At 42.0% G+C, this 24,682-nt stretch overlaps 2 protein-coding genes and 2 long non-coding RNA genes across 9 annotated transcripts; 2 read left to right on the top strand and 2 right to left on the bottom strand.

Moving 5' to 3' along the window:
- Positions 1 to 34: 34 nt before the first annotated feature.
- On the top strand, positions 35 to 6,805 carry hmgxb4a (HMG box domain containing 4a). 3 transcript variants are annotated; one of them, XM_046414449.1, is made up of 13 exons: positions 35 to 173; positions 860 to 964; positions 1,195 to 1,331; positions 2,592 to 2,667; positions 2,756 to 3,346; positions 3,819 to 4,022; positions 4,374 to 4,552; positions 4,856 to 4,937; positions 5,058 to 5,122; positions 5,245 to 5,341; positions 5,459 to 5,622; positions 5,816 to 5,938; positions 6,097 to 6,805. In XM_046414449.1, the coding sequence occupies exons 2-13, from the start codon at positions 928 to 930 to the stop codon at positions 6,139 to 6,141; spliced, it is 1,800 nt and encodes a 599-aa protein (XP_046270405.1). In that variant the 5' UTR covers positions 35 to 173; positions 860 to 927; the 3' UTR covers positions 6,142 to 6,805. The 3 variants fall into 3 exon arrangements, with proteins under 3 accessions (XP_046270405.1, XP_046270406.1, XP_046270407.1); XM_046414450.1 differs by having other exon boundaries at positions 69 to 176; XM_046414451.1 differs by lacking the exon at positions 35 to 173 and adding an exon at positions 207 to 362.
- On the bottom strand, positions 3,635 to 5,325 carry LOC124072789. Its single transcript, XR_006845594.1, has 3 exons — positions 5,183 to 5,325; positions 4,418 to 4,487; positions 3,635 to 3,910 (listed from the first exon to the last, which is right to left on the bottom strand). It is a non-coding gene; the product is annotated as an uncharacterized LOC124072789 (long non-coding RNA).
- Positions 6,806 to 7,401: 596 nt separating the features above from the next.
- Positions 7,402 to 10,433, top strand: si:dkeyp-69e1.8 (uncharacterized protein LOC100001340 homolog). 2 transcript variants are annotated; one of them, XM_046414453.1, is made up of 3 exons: positions 7,402 to 7,602; positions 8,027 to 8,175; positions 8,708 to 10,433. In XM_046414453.1, exons 1-3 carry the CDS (start codon positions 7,578 to 7,580, stop codon positions 9,557 to 9,559), a joined length of 1,026 nt encoding a protein of 341 aa, XP_046270409.1. In that variant the 5' UTR covers positions 7,402 to 7,577; the 3' UTR covers positions 9,560 to 10,433. The 2 variants fall into 2 exon arrangements, with proteins under 2 accessions (XP_046270409.1, XP_046270408.1); XM_046414452.1 differs by lacking the exon at positions 7,402 to 7,602 and having other exon boundaries at positions 7,618 to 8,175.
- Positions 10,434 to 10,619: 186 nt separating this feature from the next.
- On the bottom strand, positions 10,620 to 19,723 carry LOC124072790. Of its 3 annotated transcripts, XR_006845597.1 has the most exons (4): positions 14,767 to 19,723; positions 14,473 to 14,656; positions 13,610 to 13,794; positions 10,647 to 11,081 (listed from the first exon to the last, which is right to left on the bottom strand). It is a non-coding gene; the product is annotated as an uncharacterized LOC124072790 (long non-coding RNA). The 3 variants fall into 3 exon arrangements; XR_006845595.1 differs by having other exon boundaries at positions 10,620 to 11,081; positions 14,473 to 19,723; XR_006845596.1 differs by lacking the exon at positions 10,647 to 11,081 and adding an exon at positions 13,262 to 13,464 and having other exon boundaries at positions 14,473 to 19,723.
- Between the last annotated feature and the right edge of the window lie 4,959 nt (positions 19,724 to 24,682).

Raw genomic sequence — 24,682 nt, 5'->3', positions numbered from 1 at the left:
GCCTTTTGTCATTTTGGAAGGTTATGACCATGACGCCGTAAGCTAATATGGCTACTTTTCCCCTACGATTATTGGCTGTGTTACCAAAGTCCCTCCCCTACAGGGACACGTATTGTTGTTCGCCGACAATAAAAGATGGCGGCCGGACCCGCGTAAACTGGAGACCTACAGAGGTAGTAGTATTTATTATAAACATTCATTCTTCTATTCCAGGTGTTTTAAACTACACATACATCCATCCCAAAGGGGATTAAGTCACGAGCAAAGCTGAATGCATGTCTCTTGCAGTATTTTGTGCACTTGAGGCGACCTCGGCCTAGCTGTTGGTGAAAGCCTCGGGCTTTCCTTAGCTGCTTTCACCGGCAAGCTGATGGCAAGATCGGCTGTACGGATTCCAGTACTGGAAATGTTGGGAAGCTAGGGACTCAAAGTAGAAGGATAGGGGGTGTGTTTGTGTATCTTTATGAAAGTAGGCGGGAATTTGTTTAGCTATCATTTTGTTGGGATCTTTTACAGATAACAGACCCCACAATTATTGTAATACAACTCAAATTTAGCTTTTCCTCGAGAAACAGGCAACCATCAAGCCCTTGTCCACTTTTGAGCATCGTTTTGTACAGCTCACTTGCAGCTCCAGTGTTGCTTTGGGTGCTCACTGCAGGACTAAGCAGAAACAGTTGTAGCAATCATATACCTGTTTAGGTATAGCTACTGTTAAGTTACAAGATCCGTAAAAATAGTCAAGTTTACGACTTTCTTATTGTTTAACCATTTATTGCTCTCAATCGTTTTTATCCAGAGTAAACATTTCATATTTTTAGCACCTTAAATTGCATTTTTCTTGGTGTTCCCGTAACAGGTCAGTGTCCTGCCTTATGTTGTCAGTGATATACTGTGACAAATATACGTGTTGACAAAGAAGGAGCCATGGCTTTTGAGGAGATCAAGAGTAAAGGAGGAATGGGTAATGTTTACCTGCAAACTGCATTTAGTTTTACCGTGTCTTACTTTATCATGCATTTTTTTTCCATTCAAAAACACACTAATAAGTAATGACATAATGACAAAGTGTAACTTCTGAACTGTTCCCTGTCAAGAGACCTAGATGTGACAAGACACCTGTTAAGTACTCTTTTTAAAATCAAAATTTTAGTTTTAAGTTAAGAATTATGATACTCATTCCATGTATTCTAGATATGGGGATGGATGGAGACAGGGGCCTTGTAGCTGGTCGTAGCCAGAGAGAGAAGAGGCGGTCATACAAGGACCTACTAAGGGAGGAAGAGGAGATTGCTGCTGAGGTCCGGAAGTCTTCCAAGAAACGGCCCAAGGTAAGTTGTCTGTCCACAATAACTTGACATCATGGTACAACATCAGCAAAGGCTTTTAAGCAGGGCTGTTTGATTATGTGAAAAATCATAATAATATTATAATGTGGGTAAATATTTAAATCACAGTTATTGTTATTATTACTACTACTCATATACCTTGGAAAACATCATGTATTGATTGAAAACAGCGTCCATTGCTGAACTTTAACTGCAACTGAAAAACAATTTTAAAAATGTATGTAATTGGTACAGCGGCATCATGGGCTTCTCCAAGTCATCTTGTTTTGTTCAGTTTACTTTATGTGTCTAAGTTTTCTCTAACTTGTTCAGTTTTGAATGTGCTTGCAGAGCAGTGATGCACAGTCAGCTGTGGGCACCTCATGCATCCATTCATTGCTGTAGAGAAAAGACACATGTGCTAGACAAGACAAGACAACTTTATTTGTATAGCCCATTTTTACAAGCAGTTTGTCTCAAAGTCCTTAACATAACATCAGCAACATCCTCTGCCCTTCGACCCTCACATCGACTAAGGAATAACACCCAGAAAAACCTTAAACAGGAAAAAAATGGGAGAAACCTCAGGGTGAGCAACAGAGTAGAGATCCCTCATCCAGGACGGGCAGACGTGCAATGGATGTTATACAGGCAGGAAAGCAGTTAACAACATGAGAACAACATTACTAAAAAGACAAGTAAAACAAAATCTCAGCTCATAAAAATTTTAAATTTTCATGTCATTCATCCGTTCAGTTTCACTTTTGATACCACCTCCATATGATTTTAACATTTCACAAGACTGAAATTATAATGAAATGCTGTATCATTCATGTATTTGTGCTACAAGCTGCCATATGCAACATCTAACTTGTTTGTATGAGGTTTGGGGAATACTTGCTTTCCCACAATTTGTTTTTATGTTTCTTGTTAATCAAAGGCTCTCTTTGTGTCATCTTGGCTCTATCTGAATCTAAACATGCCACAGCTTGACTATGAGTGAATTTGAGTTTTTGAGAGGAGCAAAAGTGCACCTCTTTAAAAGAGGGGAATTTGCTGCCTTCATAACACAAGACAGAACGACAACAGTTTTTCATAATAGTTGGAAACCAAAATCATAATTGAAAATAACATTTTAATTAACCAGCCAGCCAACCTTTTAACATGTTATGCCACCAGTTACGGTGTTATTGCACATTCACTTATTTTGAACCTGTGTCTATGAATTGGTAAATGCAAAGCGATTGTGTCATTCAAATTCAGGATTCAGAACTTTTCATGCTTGGAGGGGACTCGCACAAAAAGAAGAAGAAACATAGTGATGAGTACTATTACAGAGGTGAGAGACTGATCTTTTGATTTATCCAAAAAATGGCTTTGCAGATATAGTAACTTTTTTTTTTTTGCCTTTATCTTCCCTACACCAGACCATGACGGTTCAGGTCCACCTCCCCATAAGAAAAAGCACAAGTCTGCAGATCGCTCCCCTCCTCTGTCATCTCCCTCATCTTCACACCCAACAGATACGGCAATGGGCCTCTTGCAGGCCATCACCTCTCCGCTGGCCACAGGTTCGGACCCCAGTACACATTTGCACAAGAAGCCCTCTTACCCCTCCTTCTCCTCACACTCTTCCAAGGACCGCAAACGCGAGAGCAGCAGCAGTGGCGGTTCGAGCAAAGGGAGCCACTCCTTTTCTCACTCCCGCCCTTTGTCTTCATCATCATCTTCCTCCAAAAAGCACTCCTCCTCTTCCTCAAAGTCGTCTCTATTTCACGGTGGGGCTCCCAAAGAGGAACCCTTGACGTTACGTGAGGCTGATGGGCTGAAAATGAAGCTCATCATGTCTCCAGAGAAGGAAGAAGCGGAGAGTTTGCCATTCACGTCTCACTCATCTAAAGGAGGGGTAAAAAAGGAGAAGGATAGAGACAGACTGCAGCTCTCCAAGTCGCCCAAGAAGAAACTACAGCAGAGTCGAGATCCGCTGCCTGTAGTGGGGAAAGAGGTGGAGGTGGAAGGTAAGAGCTGTTATGTTCCAGGATATGTAAGTGATAATATCTTTTGTCTTAGTGATGCTGGAAGGCATGCATATACTGTACACCACTTCAGATAAAACTGAGAGGGGGACAGGGTCCTTCAAGTGAGATAAAATAGTACCTCTAACAAACTAAACGGGTTGTATTAAAGAATCACTACAACCTGCTGTATATGGTATCTGATGCATTTGAAACTAAATAAACCAGTGCTGTAATAATAAGTACAGTTACTTCTACCTCATGCATTAGGAGTAAATTATCAATCACAAGTTATTTCAGTATTCTTTATTGTGTAAGTAGTAAGTGAAGCCAGTATTAAGGAGGTTAATTGGTACAGATATTGTTGTTATATATTACAGATATCATTAGTGCACCTGTGGTCCTAATGTACCACACCACATGCCAGCCTAAATTATTCAGATTAATATTCATTTCTGTGGTCTCTGTCATATAGGGCATTATGGAGGCGGCATGGGAGATGATAGCTCGTCATCTGGGGGTGAACTGGAGGCTGGTGAACTTGTTATAGACGATTCGTACACACATCTGTCAAAAAAGAAGAAGAAGAGCAAAAAAAGCAAGAAGAAAAAGGACAAAGAAAAAGACAGAGACAAGGATAAAAGTGGGAAGGACAAGAAGCACAGCAAAGGATTTGGAGGTGAGATTACTGCTGTCTGAGTATGTGATAAACATGTTGTAGTTTCTACAACTGAGTAGGTCATTGTGGATTTCTGCAAGTTTTATATATTTATATTTGTATGTATATTGTATATGCATAGTACCGGTATATGTATACTCTGAAGCGTAAGAGGGTAGTACTAGTTGTAAAAGACTAAAACAAATGTGTCATTTAAAGGTGAATTTTACGACATCTCAGACCTTTTGTATGCAATGTTGACTTGTTGACTTGACTCAGCTCTATGAAATTAGTTTCCAACATGGATCATGTATCAGTATCATGCAGTACTTCATCACTGTTGTTTTGTCTTTGTTATGACACTCTCATCAGACTCATCAAGGAGCCACAGCCACTCCCACCCCACTGTCACTCACAGCGCTGTTGGTCCAATGTATGCCATGGGCACACCCGTCCCTCCACACCACCATCAAGGCAACGATGGGTCTATAGAGAAGAAGAAGAAGAAAGAGGATAAAGACCGGGAAAAGCACGAGAAGGAAAAAGACAAGGTAAAATACTGGTCAGGCTTATTTCAAGAGAGCAACAGTCACACTGGAAAATCTTAAGTAAGCGTTGACTCAGTGACATTAAATCACCAACCCTGCAGAACCTCCTGCACATGCTGCCTGTAGTCTTCCCTATGGGACTAACATGACAATGTAGTTTTGTTTTGATCACCCTGCAAAAACACTTTTGACTGAATTTTACTAGCCAGCTAACAGGTTGTTTTTTGTTTGAATTAACACACTTATATGAAAGACATCATGTAAGTGAATCATGCAATATTGGTTAACTTCTTTGTCTTCTCTTAGCCCAAGAAGAAGAACACATCAGCGTATCAGGTGTTTTGTAAGGAGTACAGAGTCAACATAAATGCAGAACAGCCAGGACTAGGTGGGTAATGCTGGGACATAGAATATAACTCTTGTAATGACAATGTGATTGGAATTTAGCTCTTTCAAATGTCATTTAACAACCCATTTTAAACAATATGCTTGTAAATCTAATTTGCAGTGTTTGGAGAGCTAAGCAAAAAGTTAGCGGAGGTGTGGAAGGCGATGCCTGAGAAAGACAAATTAGTAAGTTTTTTTTTTTTCCTTATTTGCAAATAATACTGGGAAATCAATTTTGAAAATCACCGTTGGTGCTTTGGCGGGTCACCAAATTCCTGGTTTTTCCTGTATGCTCTCTTCTTGTGCAGGTTTGGAGGCAGAAAGCTCAGTATCTGCAGCACAAACAGAACAAAGCTGAGGCCACCACAGTCAAACACAAGAGCACCAGTGAGAGCAAAAGCAAAGGTATCTCTGAGTGTAACATGAAAGCTTTCATCTGACCGATAAGGACGATTTAGCACTTCTCAACTTCCTGTCAGCCTCTCGTTGCTGTTGCCTTTCAGTTGTGTTTTTTCTTGAAAGTTGTAGGAACAGGGACAGGCATGGTGTCACCGAACAGAGCGCCCAGCACCGTGTCCCTGTCCCCTGCTCGTGTCCCAGATGTAGATCCCATTGATGCAGCAGCTCACCTGCAGCTCCTGGGCGAGTCCCTGTCCCTGATTGGACATCGACTGCAGGAAACGGAGGCAAGTTTCCACATGCACGGTTGCGCATGCTGTACTTGCAGGTCAATTTAGAGTTTAAACGTTTATATTTTTAACAAAAAAGAAGGTTAACTATATTCTCTTTTTAAACTATTTTTTGAAGTATATTATGGCGATGTTTCATTAGTGTGCAGTGGAATAACAGAGTCATGTGACTGATGTTTCTTCCTTTTAGGGAATGGTGGCGGTGTCCGGGAGTCTGTCTGTACTTCTGGACTCCATTTTGTGTGCGCTGGGACCACTGACCTGTCTGACAGCACAGATACCACAGTTAAACGGATGTCCTCGAAACGTCCTGGTATAGTACTGACAAAGTGTTCTATATATCAAATGAATGTGGGCAGCTTCATAACTTATAACGTTAATTTAAATGTGTCTACTGTAGCCACACAAATGGCAGTGATCAAGTGGATCGGCGTTGCATTTTTCTAACAAATCTCTCCCTTTTTCTGTCAGTCAAATACGTTGGACAACATTGCCTACATCATGCCTGGACTGTGAGTGAAGGATGATAATGGACATGGAGGGGTTTAGCATCAGGACTGACCATTGAACTTTAATTTAAGCCGCTGCTTGGCATCTGAAAACTTGGATATTTCTGGTGTCGACCTGTTTTTAAAGTATTTTTAGAAAACGTTGTTCTCTTAATTTTCTAATTGTTATATTTTTAAATGAAACGTTTTACTGAACACATTAATCTGTCTTGGCATGTCAACTTAGTTTTTACTGTTACTGCACAGTTTACTGTTTTATGAATGAGTGTATGCTTGTGTGTACTACACTGAATGTCTGTGTGCGGGTCTGGCTGTTGGGCTGGGGGGGTGTGAGACTGTTCACTATTCCATACATGTCCACATATTTGACTTTTCTACTGGAATGTACAGGAACACGCAAGTCATTGACTTGCCATCACCATACAACAGAACATAATGTATTTGAAACCTGTGTAGTTTTTCTTTTACCATGTAAAAAGTGCTGTCATGCCTTGCTGTTTTATACATTTGATATTCTGCTGTGCACACAGTGTTTGGATTTTGACTTTACTGTAGAATTTCAAAAGTGATCAGAAACATGTTTAGGTGAAACCTTATTCAGGAGCTGTCCAAACAAATCATTGTCAGACATTTAACAAAATGGCAACATTAAAATATAATCTGTTCCCTAATTTGGTTTCTACTTTTTTATTGGCCGTACATTCATGGTGGCCAGAGGATGGTTCCTAATGACAGATGATTCCTTTCCTTTAGTACCATGATGAGATTGACACTTCAGGTACAGCTGATACAAATAGTGGATACATCAATGGACAGAAAATGAATTGGCAAGTACTTTCATAATCTTTAAAGTCACTTTTAAAATAAAGACATTTCAGGCGCGGGTTAAAAAAATTTGTAGCCAATGCCAAACAAGATGAATCCATTATGAGAATAGTCATTAGTTGCAATGTACAAAATGGTTCAAAATATAAGCTCCACCTCACTCAGCTCATAGCAGTGAAAAGCTGCTCTTCCGTTAATGCCTGGGTAAAAATATAGTGATTCAGTATGTCAGTAAGAGACAGAATACTTTTAATAGTGAATGAAGTACATCTAACCTGAATACTTCCTCCACCGCTGGTTTTACTGAATGTTATATGCTTGCTGTATCAAAAATATACTCCATACACCATAAAGTCATATTGACGTGACTCAGACTTCCTCATCCCACTAGTGGGCTGAAATGATAAGAAGTGTTGAGTCACTGAGGGACCACCCCGGGCCCCGCTGAGAGGAGCCCTTCACCAGCCACCACAACAGATGGAGCTGTGTTCACCCCTGCTGGACTCAGGCAGTCTGGCAGAGTCCTGTAACAGGGGCAGGGCTGAGTCAGCCTGCTGCTACTAGGAAGTGCGTTCATTCCCGAGTCAACCCGAAATACGGCAGCGAGCAGGAGCAGAAATGTCAGCATCTGCTTTTCAATCAGGTAGGCTGATAATTCTTGTGAAATGCGTTTTAGGAGCCGTGTTTGTCGAGACATAACAGAAGAAACGTGAGTACCCGCCTGTGCGTGTTTTCCGTCTTTGTGCGGTTTGAGACGAGCAGAGACGGCAGCTGCATAAGGGCGCTGCCGCTTCTTGGAAACTGGTTGGCACAGTCGCATTTACATCAACTGGCCGCTATCAGTACAGACACAGCACGCACGATAAACAACAGACAGCCGTTCAGTCGTGAGAAGGAGGATGTAAGAATTCGGTTTAAGGAGGGATAGCTTTTGGATAACTTGTGAGCTCTCATGTCAACAAGTACAGAGGATACACTCAGTGCACACGCTGCTTTACATGTGGACAAAGTACGCTATGCCATTTTAACAGTCATGTATGCACTGCTGTGCGTCCCGTGCCGAGCAGAGCTGAGGCTGGTGGTGCTGGGCCGGGCGGGGGCAGGAAAGAGATCAGCAGTCTGCACCATCCTGGGCCTGCAAGACTGCCAGCAGGGCACAGACACCGCCCTCATCCAGGAGTGCAGCAAACATAAAGGAGAAGCTGCAGGCAGACAGGTACCAGTGACATCCACGCAGAACATCAGGCTGCACTAACTCACGCGAGAAAGTTTCTTTTCAAAAGTTGAATTGAAATGAAATGGCCATAACGTGAGGCCAGTAAGGTCAAAGTAAGTGTTGGAGAGAATTCAAGTATAACAGCAATGCATCATATTTCTGAGTTTGGAGTCTTACATTTTGGCTTTTGCTATGTTTGAATGTTTCTTGACCAATGACATTCACATCTGTCATAATTAAGATTCTAAGCGATGACCGTGTGTACACAGAGATACATATACATATACATACCTGCATGCATCCATATACACACAGATAAAAACATATGTATACATTCATGTTACACACTTACACAAGTGCTGTCCTGCTTTCCCACTTTACCATCTTCCATTCTTGTATACTACTTACCATTTAATTTACCTTAAATATAATCTCTACAAAGTCCTATGTTCTACTTCACAACAGTAAATGGATTTCAAAAGGGAAGAAGAAAAAACTTACATACTGATTTTGTGCTTCTGTGCCTCGGCAGGTGGTGGTAGTCTCCAGTCCCGCCTGGTTTGGCTCAGGCTGCGACCCAAAGGAAAGAAGAAGACTCATATCCTCCTTTATCGCTTTATCCAGCCCTGGACCACATGCCTTCCTGCTGTGTGTCCCCGTGAACCAACCAGCTGACGGAGAGACCAAGGCCCTGGATGTCTTGACGGAGCTGTTTGGCCCCTCTGCAGTCAGTACGAACACCATCATACTCTTCACCCACACAGAGGAGCTGGAGGAGGACGAGTCATTGGAGGAATACCTTGCCACATGGCGCAAGGACCTTCAGGAGCTGGTGAAAAGATGTGGTGACCGCTACCACACCCTGGAAACCCGAAATGGAGAACCAGCAGAGAGGAAGGCTGTTGAGGAGCTGCTGGAGAAGGTGGAGAGCGGGACACAACACTTTAGCTGTCCCCTGTACCAGGAGGCTGAGGAAAGGGTGAGAGAGAGGCAGGTAGAGATAGCCAGACAGAAGAGAGGAAAGGAGTTCAACGATCAGGTGTCCCCGGAAGACTCGCCACCACAGGAGACTGTGACGGAAGAGGAAATGGAAGCAGTCCGAGAAGAGGCAGAGAGGAGCGTCGATGACCTCAATGTGGATGTAGATAACATTTTCCCCTGTGACAGTGTCTCACCTCCATCCTCTGCTTCCTCTTTTCTCTGGGGCTTGTGGGAGAAGGTGACAGGCTGGGTGAGGTGGCTGCCCACTCTCGTGAGAAGGGAGGCCCTGCTGGGAGCACTGGTCGGCCTGTTTGTGGGAGGGCCCTTTGGAGGTATGATGGGGGCCACTGTGGGATCGGTGGCTACTGAGGTGCAGAGAAGAAAAAAGCAGAAAACAAATTAAGAGAAAATCTCCTATTGATGTATCACGCCTTAAGTTGCACTTTAAAGTCATTTCACTGCGTTCAGCACACAATTGTATTACTGAGCTATTTGCTTACCCACTACAACTTGTATGTAGGCTTTACCACTGAGCACAAGTGCTTGTTTTCTATTTCAGAATGGGCACCACTCTCTAATGAATCATACTATATTATTTAATAGCTTTAGTAGTGATTATTTCACAAATCAGTAACAACTATCGGGTTGCCATGTTTGAAAAGTCCCTTTGGCAGGTGTTTCTCTAATACAGTTAAGGTTTTTTAGCTAGCTTAGTAATTCATCTTAGTGGTTTAACTTACTCAGTTACTGAACAAGTTATCAATGTTAAACATTAATTCAGTCATGTTCCGCTGCAATACACCATTAAGACTGCAGACGTAAACCTGCAACAGCTGATTTTTCCCATTTAAACATAAAGCAGAATTGTACCAACGTGAGCATTTGTGGTTGTGTTTCTGCCCACCTAATTAACATATGTCCAGTATTCATTCACTGCTCAGCTCCACCAACACCCTGAGGGAAATATCTGACTCACCGGTGACGGTGAACCAAAACAATGAGCTGAAAAACACACCAACATGGATTATTACTGATCAATAAAGAAACAGTGCATTAATTATTAACCATTCAAATCTTATCAGTATCAACTTTTACACCCCTTTAAGAAAGTGGCAATGCAGATGGGAAAATAACACTTTTATAAAGAAGCAATACTGAGAAGCGTCCACATGGTGGAGACATTGACCTTTATATTGTTGAGTTTGAAAGTCTGAGGTGAACTGAGCGATATTTATTTACTGCTTACCATCCAAATAAAAGCTGCTGTTTTAAGTACATTGCACTGTAATTTCTCTGAGATCTCTAAATTTGAAGTGATTCATTTTTGTGTGATCGGGTTATGCAGAATTTAATGTAATTTAATGGTGTCCAGTGTTATTCTAAAAGCAATCTTCAAGCTTCAAACTGATGCCTTTCTGATGCAGTATGTTGCAGAATGACGTGAGTAGATAAAGTTAGCTTTGGTGCAACAAGCGGCAGCACAGGATTCATGCTGCATAAACTCAGCTGAGCACTATAGCAGGCGTCTCTGCTCCTTACACAATGGCAGGTTATGGCTTTGACATTGATGTAATTGATACTCTGCTAAAACCGTCAGTCATAACCCATCCTTACATCTCTCTCTCTCTTGTTGCTCTCCCAGTCTCTCTAAACTGCCGGCGGCTCTGCCTCAGGAACAGCTAGGCGTTTCCGAATGTGGGTGGTCCAGCCGGGGTGGGAGAGAGGGGGGGGGGAGGGAGAGAGAGAGAGAGAGAGAATTAGCCCAGCTCTCATGTTTCCCAAAAAGAGAAGGGAGGGAGGGGAAGACGAGAGAAAGAGAGAGTGAGAAGCAGTGAATGCGAGGGAGAGGAGAGGGAGCGAGAGTCAAAGGCAGAGAATAAGCTTTGGGACTCCATCTGTCTTCCAGATGTGGCCTCCACAGTTGTCTGAAACAGGAAAAAAGAAGGTTTTAAAAGTAAAGGAAAATTGGTGCTAAACAGTTTTTTATTGTTAGGGATTATACACAGTATAGACTACAGTATACAGCACCAGCTCAAGAATCCATCAGCCAGGATATGCTGCTTTTTCTTTATGAAACTACAATGAAATAGCACACTGGACCCCTTGAAGTTAATGTATATGAAAGAACACCTGTCCAAATATTATTCAGTCTTAGTGGACACACACATCACGGATAAGACAAAGAGAGCAATGATAGAGTTGGCGCTATGGGGAAAACATAATGGGAATTGTTTCGAGGAGACTTTGTTACTTCAGGAAGATATGAGACTCAAAAGTATCAGAGATCAAAAATAGCACAAATCATGTCCAGTTCTGCGTCAGACTGTCTGCTGCGGTGGCCAATATCAGTTCTGGAAGATGAGACATCATCAGGACAGAGAAGGGGAAAAAAAGGGACGCAGAGTTGATTTGTGCCTGTGTGTTTAAGCAAAAGCTAAAATCTGAACAAACATGTGAGGGAATCACCAGTGAGCCATCATTAACACACAGGCTGGAACTTCTGCTGCTCTCCCTCACAGCAAAAATGTTGTTCTAAGGGCCTTGTGGTCCCTCGTTGGACTGGAGGGGCCGTCCACTGTGAGACATGGATGCCGCAATATTTTTTTGTTATCATCGCGCCCTATGGGCTGGAAAAGACAGCAAACCAAAGGAAAATAAACAAGATGACACACTTTTTCCTCAACAGCACATGGCTGTTTCCTCTCACCGCTGCTTTACGGGGACATCACACTTTATCATTAAATGTTCCAAATCATTTGCCATACGAGGAGAAATAAGCCGGAATGTTACTTCAGATACACAGAAAACATTTAGATATTCAAACTAATTGTTTAAATCAGTTTGATTAATGTGGACATAACTTTATTTTTAAAATGCAGAGCTGCTCTGATGACCTGATAAATGGCTGCTTACGCTGAGAATTACTTCAACGTTAGAATTAGGAATTATTTCAAATGATCAAGTCCAAACAGCTGAAAACTCCTGTCAAAAGTGAAACATCATATTTGACACTGATCGTGTAAATTTGCTGTTTTTAAAATTGTTTTGAAAAAATCTATATATTTCAGAAACCTCCTTTTAATAATTTGTTTTATTTAGAGCTTTAGAGATCTAATGAAATGTTGGTGAAAAAACAACGGCATTAAGTTATATTCTGTAGGTATATAACAGATAGAACCAAAAGGAAGCAGGACGACGAGATCCGTGAGAGGGAAATTAAAATAACACACAAATGTCATAGATCAAATGTATTATACTCAACCTAGCAATTCAAGTAGACTTTGTTAAGACTGTGACCTCAGGCAGCAATCTTTCTATCTGATCCCAGGCTGTTAGTGAGTGCCAGCAGGGCCGAGACAGCGGTGTCCACCAGCCGGCAGAGCTCTCTCTGTGTGTGCTCACTGTGAGCCCTCTCATCTTTTTCCCATTAGTGCTGTTTTCATGGCGTGAGCGTGTGTGGCTGCAATTGTTTGCGAAGCAATGCCTGCCCCATCCGATTGTGTGTTTGTGTATATATGTCTATGTCTGTCTGTGAGTGCGTGTCTCTGTGTCTAATTTTTTATTTATTTATTAAATGTAATTATTAGCTTATAGTCACAAAAAGGCTGTTCAAAAATTGGCCCAGTGTGTTGTATAATAATTTTTAACACTTGGAGAGCCAGAATTCGAGATGCAAAATTTAATGCATTGGTTCCCACATTATTTTCTACACCCACAGCTCTGTCGGATGGACTCATGTGCCCCGTCATCAACACCACCAGTCACGTTCCAGAAATCTGCTGAACTGACGTTAAACTGGATGTTATCTCTAACTGTTAACTTCATAAAAGTGAATATTGTTTCATACAGTTGAACTGTCAGTGTTTAGCTTAACTGATCCACTTTGCATTTGTACTACTGGTGGCAGAAGTTACACATCAGAATTACTTTTAGATAATGATTTTAAATATCTATCTGCTGCAAATCGGAATTCCTTTTTTCTTTCAAATTAGTTGAGATACTCCAAAGTGTTCCCGCATACTCTGTTGAAACTGTTGAAGTATCCTCTGGAGTGCAGTGTTCCCCTGGTTGGAGCTTTCGACTCAACACTCGAACTCAGTAGGCAGAAATAACATGGATTTTTAGATTGACTTGCTCAAAAATATCCTTATCTATTCTTACAATATCGTCAATTTCAAAAACTGAAAGAGAAGACGTCCGTCTCTATATTGCCTGCTTTGTCACAAAAGATTCTGCATGAAAATTCAGATGTTGAAGCGCTGCAGCAGACATAAAGCAGCTCACATCCATAATCTGACCAGAACGTATCTTCACCACATGAAACAAGGTGTCAGGACAGAGAGGAAAAAAAAAAATTAAAAAAACAGGAAAAAAGCCCCCAGATAGCATGAATTAAAAATCACACACAGCTGCTGAGGTTAGGGCTTCAGTGAACACACACTCACACACATACCGAATCAGCTGCACATGCATTAGCAGCCGAACCGCTTTTGGGGACAGGAGAGGCACGGCTGGAGTGGAGGTGTGCTGGGTGAACGGGTCAGCACGAACATCACCTTTCACCCCCCTCTCACGCTGGGCCGCACTGAGCTGAGCGCTGTCCAGATGTGACGGAGGAAGTTCTCTTGTGGACAGTGACTGGAAAAAGGAAGGACAAGGAGGAGGAGAAGGAGAATGAGGGTTGGATATTGTCGTCTGGTTCAGGTTTGCACACTCTGCCGTCATCTGCCTGTTGAAAGGGAATTCTAAATATGGTCGCCACATTTGTGTCATTTATTTTCACTCTTACAACCTTAACATACGTTCTGTCACTTGGATACCAAAAAGACATTTGGGCTTAACTAATACCCCATGGCGAAATGTCAAAATCAGATTACATTAAATGAGCTCTAGTTTGACTCAGTTCACTTGCCAAGGGATGGATAAAAAGTGAGTGGGAGGGTAAGGTCATGGGCTTGTGTGTGTCTAACAGGCAAGTGCATTAGCCTACTGTGGGTTTCAAAGCCAGCGTATAGGATGAGTGGAGGGGTGCAGATGGACGAGGATTGTGAAGCATACAGGACATTGCAGGAAGCCAAATGTACAGGAGGATGAGGGCTTTTGGGGAGCTGTGGTGAGATAACACAGCATGAAAGAAGAAGCAAAGCCAAAATTCAGTTTGTGTGACAGCTCTGAGGAGTTAGCGGTCTCACTCCACACCTCCTGCAACAGATGGGCTTTTGAGGACTGCAGGGGGTGGGGGGCTTCAGTCAGAACAGAAGACAACTCACTACTTGTGGAGCTGTGGTGCGGGTGTTGGATGGCCCCTGAGCTCACCATAATTGATGAATAGTGTGGTCCACATTAAGTGACATGCGCCGTTGGCTGTAAGTGGGTGCGATGATTGGGGGCCTTTTGAAGCTGAGGCCGTGGGCTGTGTTTGAACCATCAACAGAGACCCCTCTTCTCTGTAAAGGACACCAGCCTGTGGTTTGGTCGCAGCCTCGGCACAGGCCAAGCTCTGAACACACACACACAAACAAATACACACATGCACACATACGTTACCCTTCAGTACTGTTACAGGGTTTTTGGGGGAGGTGATTGTATTATTCCTGCTGCAACACTGACTTAATTCAAGGCAGATCTGACCCGAGCTCGTTCTTCTCCACTTCTGCTCTATTGGATCAAGTCTTAATCCTGCCCTCACCACATGAATGGGAGACACAAAGAGGAACTGCACTCACTCCTGCCACATACATCAAATGTCACTCAGGTCCATATGCTGTCATGGAGCTTCTGATGGGTATCGCCGTGTCATATGAAAGCTGAGAGAGCTTAATAGAGGCCTAGAGAGACCAGAGCTGGAGACAGACAAGTAGGAAGATTGGAGCCACGTCTCGCACAGATACGGTATGTGCCGCCAACCTGGAATTGATCATCTGTTTGCCCTGTTGTTTTCACAGATCCACAAGCCCCACACATCCTCCGCCAGGAAAAGCCAGAGGAGCTGCCCCGTGACACCACTTCAGAGTTGCTGTGCACAAAACAATCTCGAAATAGGAGCGTCTTAGGAGACACTTTACAGTAAGCTATGACTAACAAACCAAAAGCACCTCAAAACAACACTGGGAAGCGTCCAACTTCCATCACAGCAACACAAGCTCCTGCGCTCAGCCAAACACATAATAACTCCTGCTCAAGGGCCCTTTATTGTTATATCTTTTCAAAGGATGCCAAACCCAAAACACACACTCCTCTCACACACGACCTTGAGCTAACAAGGGATGCAGGCGAAGTTTTCAGTGCTTTTCCAGCGACTGCATGCACCAGACAGCAGATCGCCAGGCAGAGGCACTTGCGGTGGGCCTGATGTTTGGTGTGTGTCACGGTCCAGCTCCCACGCAGTAGAAACACAGAGGCCCCGGGGCGGCGGGTGCTACTGAGGCCCCCTGATCCCCCACTGACGCCCCAGGGGCAGACTTGCCCTTCAATCTTCAACTGAAATGAGAGACAGGCCAATGGTGCACAGGGATGGGCCTCTGATTTGTTCTGTGGTCCCTTTGAAACTATGCATCCTGCAAAAGAGAGGAGAGAGGAGAACATCAAGTAAACATGACAGGCAGGATGGAGGAGAAATAAGATGAAGATGTGCAGCTGCAGTGGCTTTACTTTGCCCCAGAGAGGCCAGCGGAATCAATGTGGAAATGATAAGGTAGTGTCAAAAAGTGGGGATTTTTGTACAGGCATCTCATCATTTTTTAAGGCTCACACAATATTATCTGTCAAAGAAAAATAAATATGGTAAGTGTGTTAAATTCAAGGATTTCAATGAGCTCTACTTTGGAGTGAATGTGCTGTCATGTCATGTCACATGAACAGTGATCAAAGAATATGTTGAATCCATCCCATAACATACTCTTACACAAATGTGTTTTGGTTTGTGCATGGTTTGTGCACAGGCGTGGGCCAGAGTGAGAGAAGGAGTGTGTGAGAGACAAATCGTGAGAGAAACAGACAGATTGTGGTGGCTTTGATGTGTACTCTGAGCTCAGCCCTCAGAACAGATACTAGGTGGAAAAAAGGCAATATCATAGGACAAATGTCTCCGTGCAAACCACTACAGTAGAAGAGTGTGTAGGATTTTGTGTGCATGTTTGGTGCTATGACTCACAAATGGCTTACACACACTCATTCATGTGTGCAGACTATCGAGATGTCAATCACAAGGAGTGATGAAGTAGAAAGAAGTTTTTTCTCTCCAGTATCCTCAAGCAGGGCAGACAACTGACACGCCTTTAAAGGGAAACAACTGCCCCTACCACATCTAAATTTTGTTGTATTCTCATCTCCTCAAAAGAGGAGTGTGTGATCAGAACCCTGCCACCAATATGCTCCCCATATGTCCGAGTCCACTCCTTTGTTTTCAGAGGAATTTGGCATTTGGGCACACATCTATTTATCTGTTTTGTACTCTGTGTATTCTGACTATTATGGGAAGGCTGGCTTTGGGTGAATGATGACAGCCTTACTTAGAGCTGTCTTGATGGCTTTCTTTATCAATGGGCCACACAGCAGCAGTATTAGGAAAATAGGGCCAAAATCAGTTTCCAATTTTTTTTAGCGTGACGTATACCCACAGCCCTGTCAGATGAAGTGCCCTTCATCATCACTGGTCATGTTCCAAATATGTCTATTTGAACTGATTTTAAAATGGATGTTATTTAACATTATTTAAAGTTTTCATACAGTTTAACTGTAAATGTTTATGTTGGTTTGGTCAGGTTTGCAATCTACCAAATGGAGTAGCAGAAGTTTGACGTTCCAGTCACTTTTTGCTATGTGAGCTATATCGTCATTCACCCAGTACCATATCAGCAGTTATTTTTAGCTGTCGCAATCATTTATGAATTCTTAACTTTCCACGCTGTGTATACTATTGCATTTAAGCTAAACATTTCAGCGAATTATCATTCTTTTGAGATTATTTAAAATGGTTATCTATGACTTTTAGCTTTGTCACCATTTGTCCATTATTGTTAGCTGTTGCTACTCAACTGTTGATCCATCCAATAATTTCAAGTGTTTCTCCATTAGTTCCTTCTTTTGGTTGCTGAAATCATTTATGCATTATATTTGATTATTTTCATTATTTATCAACTGCTTTTAAGCGTTATCAGAATCTATCAGTTTCTTTTTAAGCTAAACATTTAAATGCTAATCCATAACTCTTAGCTTTTCAAGTTTACTTCATTTACACATTCATTATCCATTAGAGTTCTTCAGATTGATAGATTGATTGATTCAGACTAATATGATGCACGTTCTTAAGTGGGAGATCTCACTGTTTTTCCTTTTACTAATCTGTTACTGTTAGCTAACTGTTTTAGCTGACTGTTTTAAAGTTAATTAAACATCTGAAGCAAACTGCCTCAACTGCTCGCTTGCTAACTTTTCACACATACAGCTACATCATTAAGTGTTCAGGTATGGAAGTTGATTCAGTATGTGGGATTTTTTTTTCTTTTGCGTAATTTTTCTTCTATCTTTTCACGTACCCACTGTGGTAAAAGTAGGCCCGGTTGAGAACCACTTGCCTAAAAGATTTTTAGCAGTGCAGACAGATCGTGCAGATAGTCCTGTGAGGCACGTCAAACAATGTCAATGTTTTTTCAATCTAAATTCTAAGATTACTTCATTTTCTAGCTCAATGCCAGACCCCAGTCACAGCCAACATCTGAATACACCATCACTCACTGAAATATTACAGACATCAGAAACTCACGAGCGGCCGGGATTTGAAAAATGAATCATATTCACACAGCTCATCTAATAATTAACGGATGCTATGACTCAGCATGGTCACATCACTGTAATTATCTGAGGAGGCTGTCATATTTATTTAACTAGGAAGCTAAGACTGCTGAAGTCCAGCCATGTTGTATGTTAGATCGTGTCAGATTGAAACCATGCCACATTAAGCTGATTTTTTCCCCCTTTTCTCTCTCTCTCTGTCGAGGCAGGGTGGTCCTCAGTCTGGCTCCGGCCTGGTGTGTGTGTGTGTGTGTGTGTGTGTGTGAGACTGTCACAACAACATGACCCCAAGAAAATCTCTAACATACACACTAATTCTGCTCAGACACGCATATCCAGACCTTGCATTTATACATGCACACACACCAACCTCTGTCCTGTCTGCAGGGACAGAAACAACAAGGCTGCCATTGACACTGACCCTAACCTCCTTCCCATCTCTCCATCCCCCGGCCCTCATCACCCTCCCACGTTGCCCTGGGCCCGGCGCTGGCCACAGGGCCGAGAATGCGGTTCAGGTGCAGGGCTCTGCTGTTTCCAATTAGCGAGGTATAAATTAGCATCACTCTCTCCTGTCCTCTCTCCAAACATTGCTGTCTCTTCATCCTTGTCGACCCCTCTACACTTCACTCTGCCTCTGACCCTCCTGTCCGTATCACTCCGGCACATAAATTCACCTCCTTTATGGCTCTTGTCGGCAGCCTCTGCACTCCCCTAACTCATGCTCGGTGCTCTTAATGTGCAGTGCATTTGGTATAAAACCCTCCATTTCAGTCAATGAGAGTATAAATCCATTCTCACATATCTGACTTTGAAAGGAATATAACTTCTGGTTTTACTGTACAGCCTGGTTACTGTAACTGAGATATTTCACAAAGACAAGGACATAACCTGACACATGTGCTCCACATTGCGGCAAGGCATGTACTGATAAGGTTACAATGAGATTCAACTTCTCTCTGAGAGGAAATGTAGCCTTATTCCAAGACTTATTAACCAGTGTGTTTGCGAGCTTTTTCTTCCCCAGGTCACTCTGTTAAACTGAATGTTATTTTTCTAGGGTGGAGAGATCAGCTGCAGTGTAGCCAAGTAGGACCTGAGGTCACCCTGGCACTGAGAGTTCACATCTGTTCAAATAAATCCTCCACTGTGCCATCAGCAGTAAAAACACACACACACACACACACACACGCACACACACACACACACACACACACACACACACACACACATATGCATGTAGTGGTGGAATATACGTAACTATATCTACTCAAATGTTGCAGCTTGAATACAAATTTGAGGTACTTTGAGTATTTCAATTTCATTCTACTTTATACTTCTACTCCACTACATTTCAAATATCGTCCTTTTTACTCTACCACATTTATTTGACAGCTTTAGTATTTATTCTTCAGACAAAGATTGAGATTGCAAACAGAATTTATGATGCAATTATAAAATATAATGCACTGTTCCTGATTAAATCACTGATTCCCAACCATTGATTCATGTTGTGACTGAAAGTCTGTGAGAACAATTAATAAGCAAGTAGGAAAGTTGAAGCAGTTTGCTATCTAGTATTGGATAAACTGTTGAAATAGCAACAAGTAATGGCTAAATGGTTACAATACTTAATCAGCATGAAAATGTGACCTACATGAATCATGTAGATTTGTTAAAAAGATAAATAAATGAATATTTTATGGTCTCGCTCTGTTGTCTGTCCTCTCCTCTGTGTATTTGGCCGATGGAGAGATTTAGCTGGACAGCAGAGCGTAAATGCCACTGTGGAGACAGTGAACCATTTGAAGTGAAGGTACTCGAACTGAAGATAACTCTAGTAAAGCATAGAAAGTAGAAATCCATTTCCACCTGTGTTGTCTCTGGTTGTTGTTTTTACAACCACATCATGCGTGTTAAGCGAATAGTAAAATATTATGAACCACCTAAAACAAATGTTGTCAGTATGTAGTTTAACTATCTTAGTTTGGCACAAGTCCTTTCCATGAATTTGGCAACTTCTTTCAAACTTGGGTGGTGACTGAGACTGACCGCCCCCCCACCCTGAAACCAGCCCCTCCTCCTCTACCAGCAGTACCTGCAGGCAGTGAATCCACATCAGCAGCAGAGGGAGGAGGACAGAGGACAGGAGGGAGGACTCTTACTGACTGATGCCTGTGCTTTTTGTATTGTACTTATTCATTTTCACTCAGTATTTTGAAGTCAGGTACATTAAGCTATTTATTTTACTGACATTTTAGATTTATTTCCAGTGAGATACTGTTGAGTGTACAGCTTATAGCCGGGGGACTTTGTTGTTGATGCTCTTGAAACAATATTTTGCTATATTTAAAATTTAAAGAAATTCTAATCCTGCTCTGAATTTATTCGTATTTGAAAATGATTTTAAAAAAAGTCTTCAGTAATGGAAAAGAACCAGGCCAATAGGAGTGTGGATAAAATATTCATCCCTACAGCTGATTAGCGGCTTCGTCCTGACTTTGGGAGGCTGAGTAAATTGGTATCAATAATCAGAATCACTTTACCACTAAGCACATTTTTTCCTTCATTTTTTGCATGTATGTGAGTGTAAAGTAAAAAAATACAACTGGTGTGTTTTTCTATAAGTATTGTATTAATAATTGTCTAAAAGGTTGTGAAAATGTACAGTTTGTAGTCAAATACCATCAAATTTTCTCGTGGGAGGCCTCCCAAACCCCACAACCACATGACCCCCTCACCACAACCACAGCACGGAGCCGTGCTCTGCATTTTCCTCCTTTTTGTCCTTTGCCAGAAACATGCCTGAGCATTAGGTAAATTGCTGAAATATCTAAAAGTAATAGACAATAGTTAGCTTAAAGTAACAGTGAAAACGTTTGTGAATATATTGTTATATACCTAAAAGCGAGAGACAGACTGGCCTGGCTGAAATAGTTTGGTAAAAGTGATAAATGGCTGAAATGTGTGGCTTCTGCTACTGGTAGTACTAATGCAAACTTCCAAACCTCCCTAAACAATGACAGTTCAATTGTATTTAAAAAATAATAATAATAATATACACTTTTATATGAGAAATATGGTTAAATAACACCCAGTTTAAAAAAAATGCAAATGAATACATCAGAAACATGTCTGGTGGTGAAATGTCTGGATCTAATTCCCCAACATTATCCAGTTAAATAGTTAGTTAGTTAAAAAAGTTCAAAGATTCGGCAGCAACATATAATATAACAACACAATACAAATCACACCAGCATTTTGTCATGCAATGTACATTGATACACAAAGTACATTTAGCTAAACTATCAATGTTTACTTAACCGGCATCAATGCAGAAATTAGCAACATCGCTACTTTTATTCACTTAAAGGACCTGAAAACTTCCTTCAACGCTGTATGAATGCATGTAGAAATACTGATATACTCACTCAGACATTCAGCACACATTCCCTCACAACAGCACACACGCCATCAGAAAGAAAAAAGAAAACTATAAACGTGAAAAGTTAGGGCGCTAACAAATGCTGTAGCAATATTTCATCATTCACTTTTTTCACATTCCAGACTTTGGCACCTGTCATGTGTGTGGTTTGCTTTTTACAAGCTCAGGCTGCTGTTACAGAGAACACAGCACACGGGAGGGAAATTTACAGAGCGTGTCCTCCCCAGGCCGTGCAGTGTTCACAGGGATCAAATACTCCTAAGGTGTACTTTGTGTGTGTGTGTGTGTGTGTGTGTGTGTGTGTGTGTGTGTGTGTGTATATAACTCTATATTCCTCTGCACCGCTGCTGCCACCACGGAGCTGCAGCCACAGCCTTTTTTACAGAGCCCAGGACCTCGGTGCGTCCTCTGAGTTTTCACTTTATGAGCTCTAGCTCATCCGTCGACTTGTAGAGAAAACAAGAGCAAAGCAGGCTTTTATAGGACTCCTGGGGAAAACACACAGAAGAAGGCAGAAAAAAATAAGAAAAAAATGTTTGTTTAAGACTTCTGCTCCCTGAAGGATGGCAGGAGAGTGGAGGTTAGATAGAGGAGGTTAAAGGGTTAGCTGCAGGATTAGACTGCAGCCTCACCTTGGGCTGGCTTGAACTTTTGAAAACAAAACAAAATAAAAACTGTGAAGAGAAAGAGGTGAAGCAAATGAAGATGAAGAGGAATGGAGAGCGAGCACCATAAGGGTGTGGGCTCCCTCCTCAGTCTCGAAGATAAACACGGCTGTTCTTTTAACATCTTTCACCTCTTCTCCTGACCTCACTTCATCCCTCCCTTTTCACCCTCATGTCCATCCTTGTCTCTCTCTATAGAAACCTTCTCTCGCTCACTCCCCCTTGTGATTTCCTTCATCTCTCTCTCTCTCTCTCTCTGTCCAGATGTTTGGCCCAGCAGCAGCAGCAGACGAAGCGAGCGAGAGGACCTGGGGCTAAGTGGTGGAGATCTCCAGCGTGGACTGGAATGCTGACCCTCTATCCATCTCCATCAGCGGAGGCGCATTTGTTTGACTTGAGATGTGATTGTGTTTTCTCTTCCCCACACCTGCAGCTTCCTCTGAACCGTGTTCCCCCACTCGCCCCCTCGTCCTGTGGACTCTCTGGACTCTCACTGATCAATTGCTCAAACTTGGAAAAACACTCACCCGCTGCTACTGCTTTTCCTTTTGTTTTAGACTTTCTGCTGGTGTTCCTTGAGGGCCAACAAACAGAGGAGGAGCTGCAGTTCATCTCGGGAAGTATTTTAATCCAATGAAGTCATGAAATGAAGCAGGCGCTCTCAGTCTATTGACAGCTCCTGTCTCTTTCTGCTGTTTGTTGTCACTTCTGCTTTGATTGACTGCTGTGAAAGCAGGCCTCTGGGGGAGCAGCATCGTTATCAGAGGCAGCTCATGTGGGATCTGCATAAAATAATAAGCCTCCTCTGTGTCGTGATGGTGCTCTCTGCACCCTGGAGCTGAGGAGGCATTGTGACTCTCTACAAACTGTGGTTTGGTGCAGATCAAACGTTGCTCTCGTTTTTGAATTTATCATGCAGCAAACCCTGCCTCATTAGTCAATGGCACTCAGCAAGTTGTAGCGTCTAATTCTGCGGAGGCTGCCCAAACTTATCACCCTTCATTTCAACATGGTGGGCTGCCCTGTTGCTGAAACCCTCTCAAGCTGTTCCAGACATCTGACAACAGCCACATTTATTTATTGACTTCATTTCGCTTACAGGGCAGCCTTTATAGCTCCCTTGAGTGATGCAGAGTTAATGTAGAACTGTTCATTGCTCGTGAGTGTTTTTTCACTCCTCCTCCTCCTTCTCTACCACCACCTCCTCTCCCCCCTTTTAAACTGTTCTTAAGTGTTTAAACACTTGGGTAATGACGTGCTGTTGTGGAAGTGAAAAACCATGTGGGATAAAAAAAAGCAAAACATCCATGTGGGCTTTTCCCCCAAGGATAGAGCGAACCACCAAGGATGAGATGAGAGTGAGGAAGGCCCTGTTAATCAAAATGAATGAGCACCTCTCAAGGCCCTTGTGTCAACGAGGCCACAGAGGATCTCTCAGCCCCCCTTTGCTCCGGGAATATGGAGCTCTGGGTGTAAAGAGAGATCCAGACGCTCTCCTGTACGAAGCTATCAGCACACCGAAGTGGCTGGCTGCACATATTCCATCAGTGACTTCCTGTTTGCTCGTCTTTCCAGCTTCATGTAGAGAGTAGGTCAGAATCACTGATGCCATTATTGAATTTTTATTTTATGTAAGCTTTATTTCTTTGAGTCCCAAGATTTTAGTTCATATGTGCTGCCAAAGCTCAAGGGTATTTGAATTCTAACTGACATCGAACAATGACTCATTCACTGTCGCCACCTGTCATGTTCCAAATGTGTTCATGTCAAATTATTTCAAATGGGATGTTGCTTAACCATGTTATATAAAATATTACGTAAATGTAAATACTGACACAATATTTTTCATGCAATTGAACTGTCAGTTTTTGGGTCAGTTTGCAGTTGTACTTTTACTTACCACTTACTTTTTTTTAAACATTGCTAAGCAACTTTATCAATTAATCCATTTATTTTAGTTTTACTAACTAGACTTACCAACTTTCTACTAATTTTTACTCACTCTCATTCGCAACATACAGTATATGTTCAGATTTTGTTTTTTCTTTAAATTGTAATTTCTATTTTGTCATGTTTGCAGAGATACAATGGTAATTTGCTCAAAGTGGTTTTATAAATAGAAATATGAAATGTGAAATTAAATGGAAATGAAATATCAATAGAAAGCAGTGACTCGGACGACGGACTGAGTGGGCCACCCAACTCTGCAATACAAAGCACAATAATGTGTAAGTGGTTTTAATTTGGTTCCACATCTCAGTGCCCTATGATAAACAGATTCCAACACATGGTGACACTGTGCCGATGGATTCATATACAACAAATCACCATAATCAAGAACTGGAAAAAGAAGTTGTGGAAATAAACCTAAAAGCTTCAAAAGATAAACAAGGCTTGTGTGTAAAATAAAATCCTTCAGTTCAGTCTCAGTTTCTCACAAAGTCTCTCACAGGATTAGCTGGACATTTTGGTTTATATCTTCATTCTTTTAGATTTCATTCATTAAGTCAAATACCTATACACTTGAAAACAGTAACAACTCTTTGTAGTTGGCTCTTGAGATCTAACAATGTCCACAAGACTTTGTCCTTGCACCATAAAACAACACTGGCTTAGTTTTATC

The sequence above is a fragment of the Scatophagus argus genome, chromosome 16 (assembly GCF_020382885.2).
Source record: "Scatophagus argus isolate fScaArg1 chromosome 16, fScaArg1.pri, whole genome shotgun sequence".
In the NCBI taxonomy this organism is placed as follows: Eukaryota; Metazoa; Chordata; class Actinopteri; family Scatophagidae; genus Scatophagus; species Scatophagus argus.
The sequence above is the reverse complement of the archived record's forward strand: the minus strand, read 5'-3'. Positions and strand labels throughout refer to the sequence as shown.

Coding starts and splice junctions, on each gene's coding strand:
- hmgxb4a (XM_046414449.1), top strand. CDS start 928: ATGGCTTTTGAGGAGATCAAGAGTAAAGGAGGAATGG. Junction 2,668..2,755: donor TGATGAGTACTATTACAGAG/GTGAGAGACTGA, acceptor TCCCTACACCAG/ACCATGACGGTTCAGGTCCA. Junction 5,939..6,096: donor GATGTCCTCGAAACGTCCTG/GTATAGTACTGA, acceptor TTTTTCTGTCAG/TCAAATACGTTGGACAACAT.
- si:dkeyp-69e1.8 (XM_046414452.1), top strand. CDS start 7,912: ATGTCAACAAGTACAGAGGATACACTCAGTGCACACGCTGCTTTACAT. Junction 8,176..8,707: donor GAGAAGCTGCAGGCAGACAG/GTACCAGTGACA, acceptor GTGCCTCGGCAG/GTGGTGGTAGTCTCCAGTCC.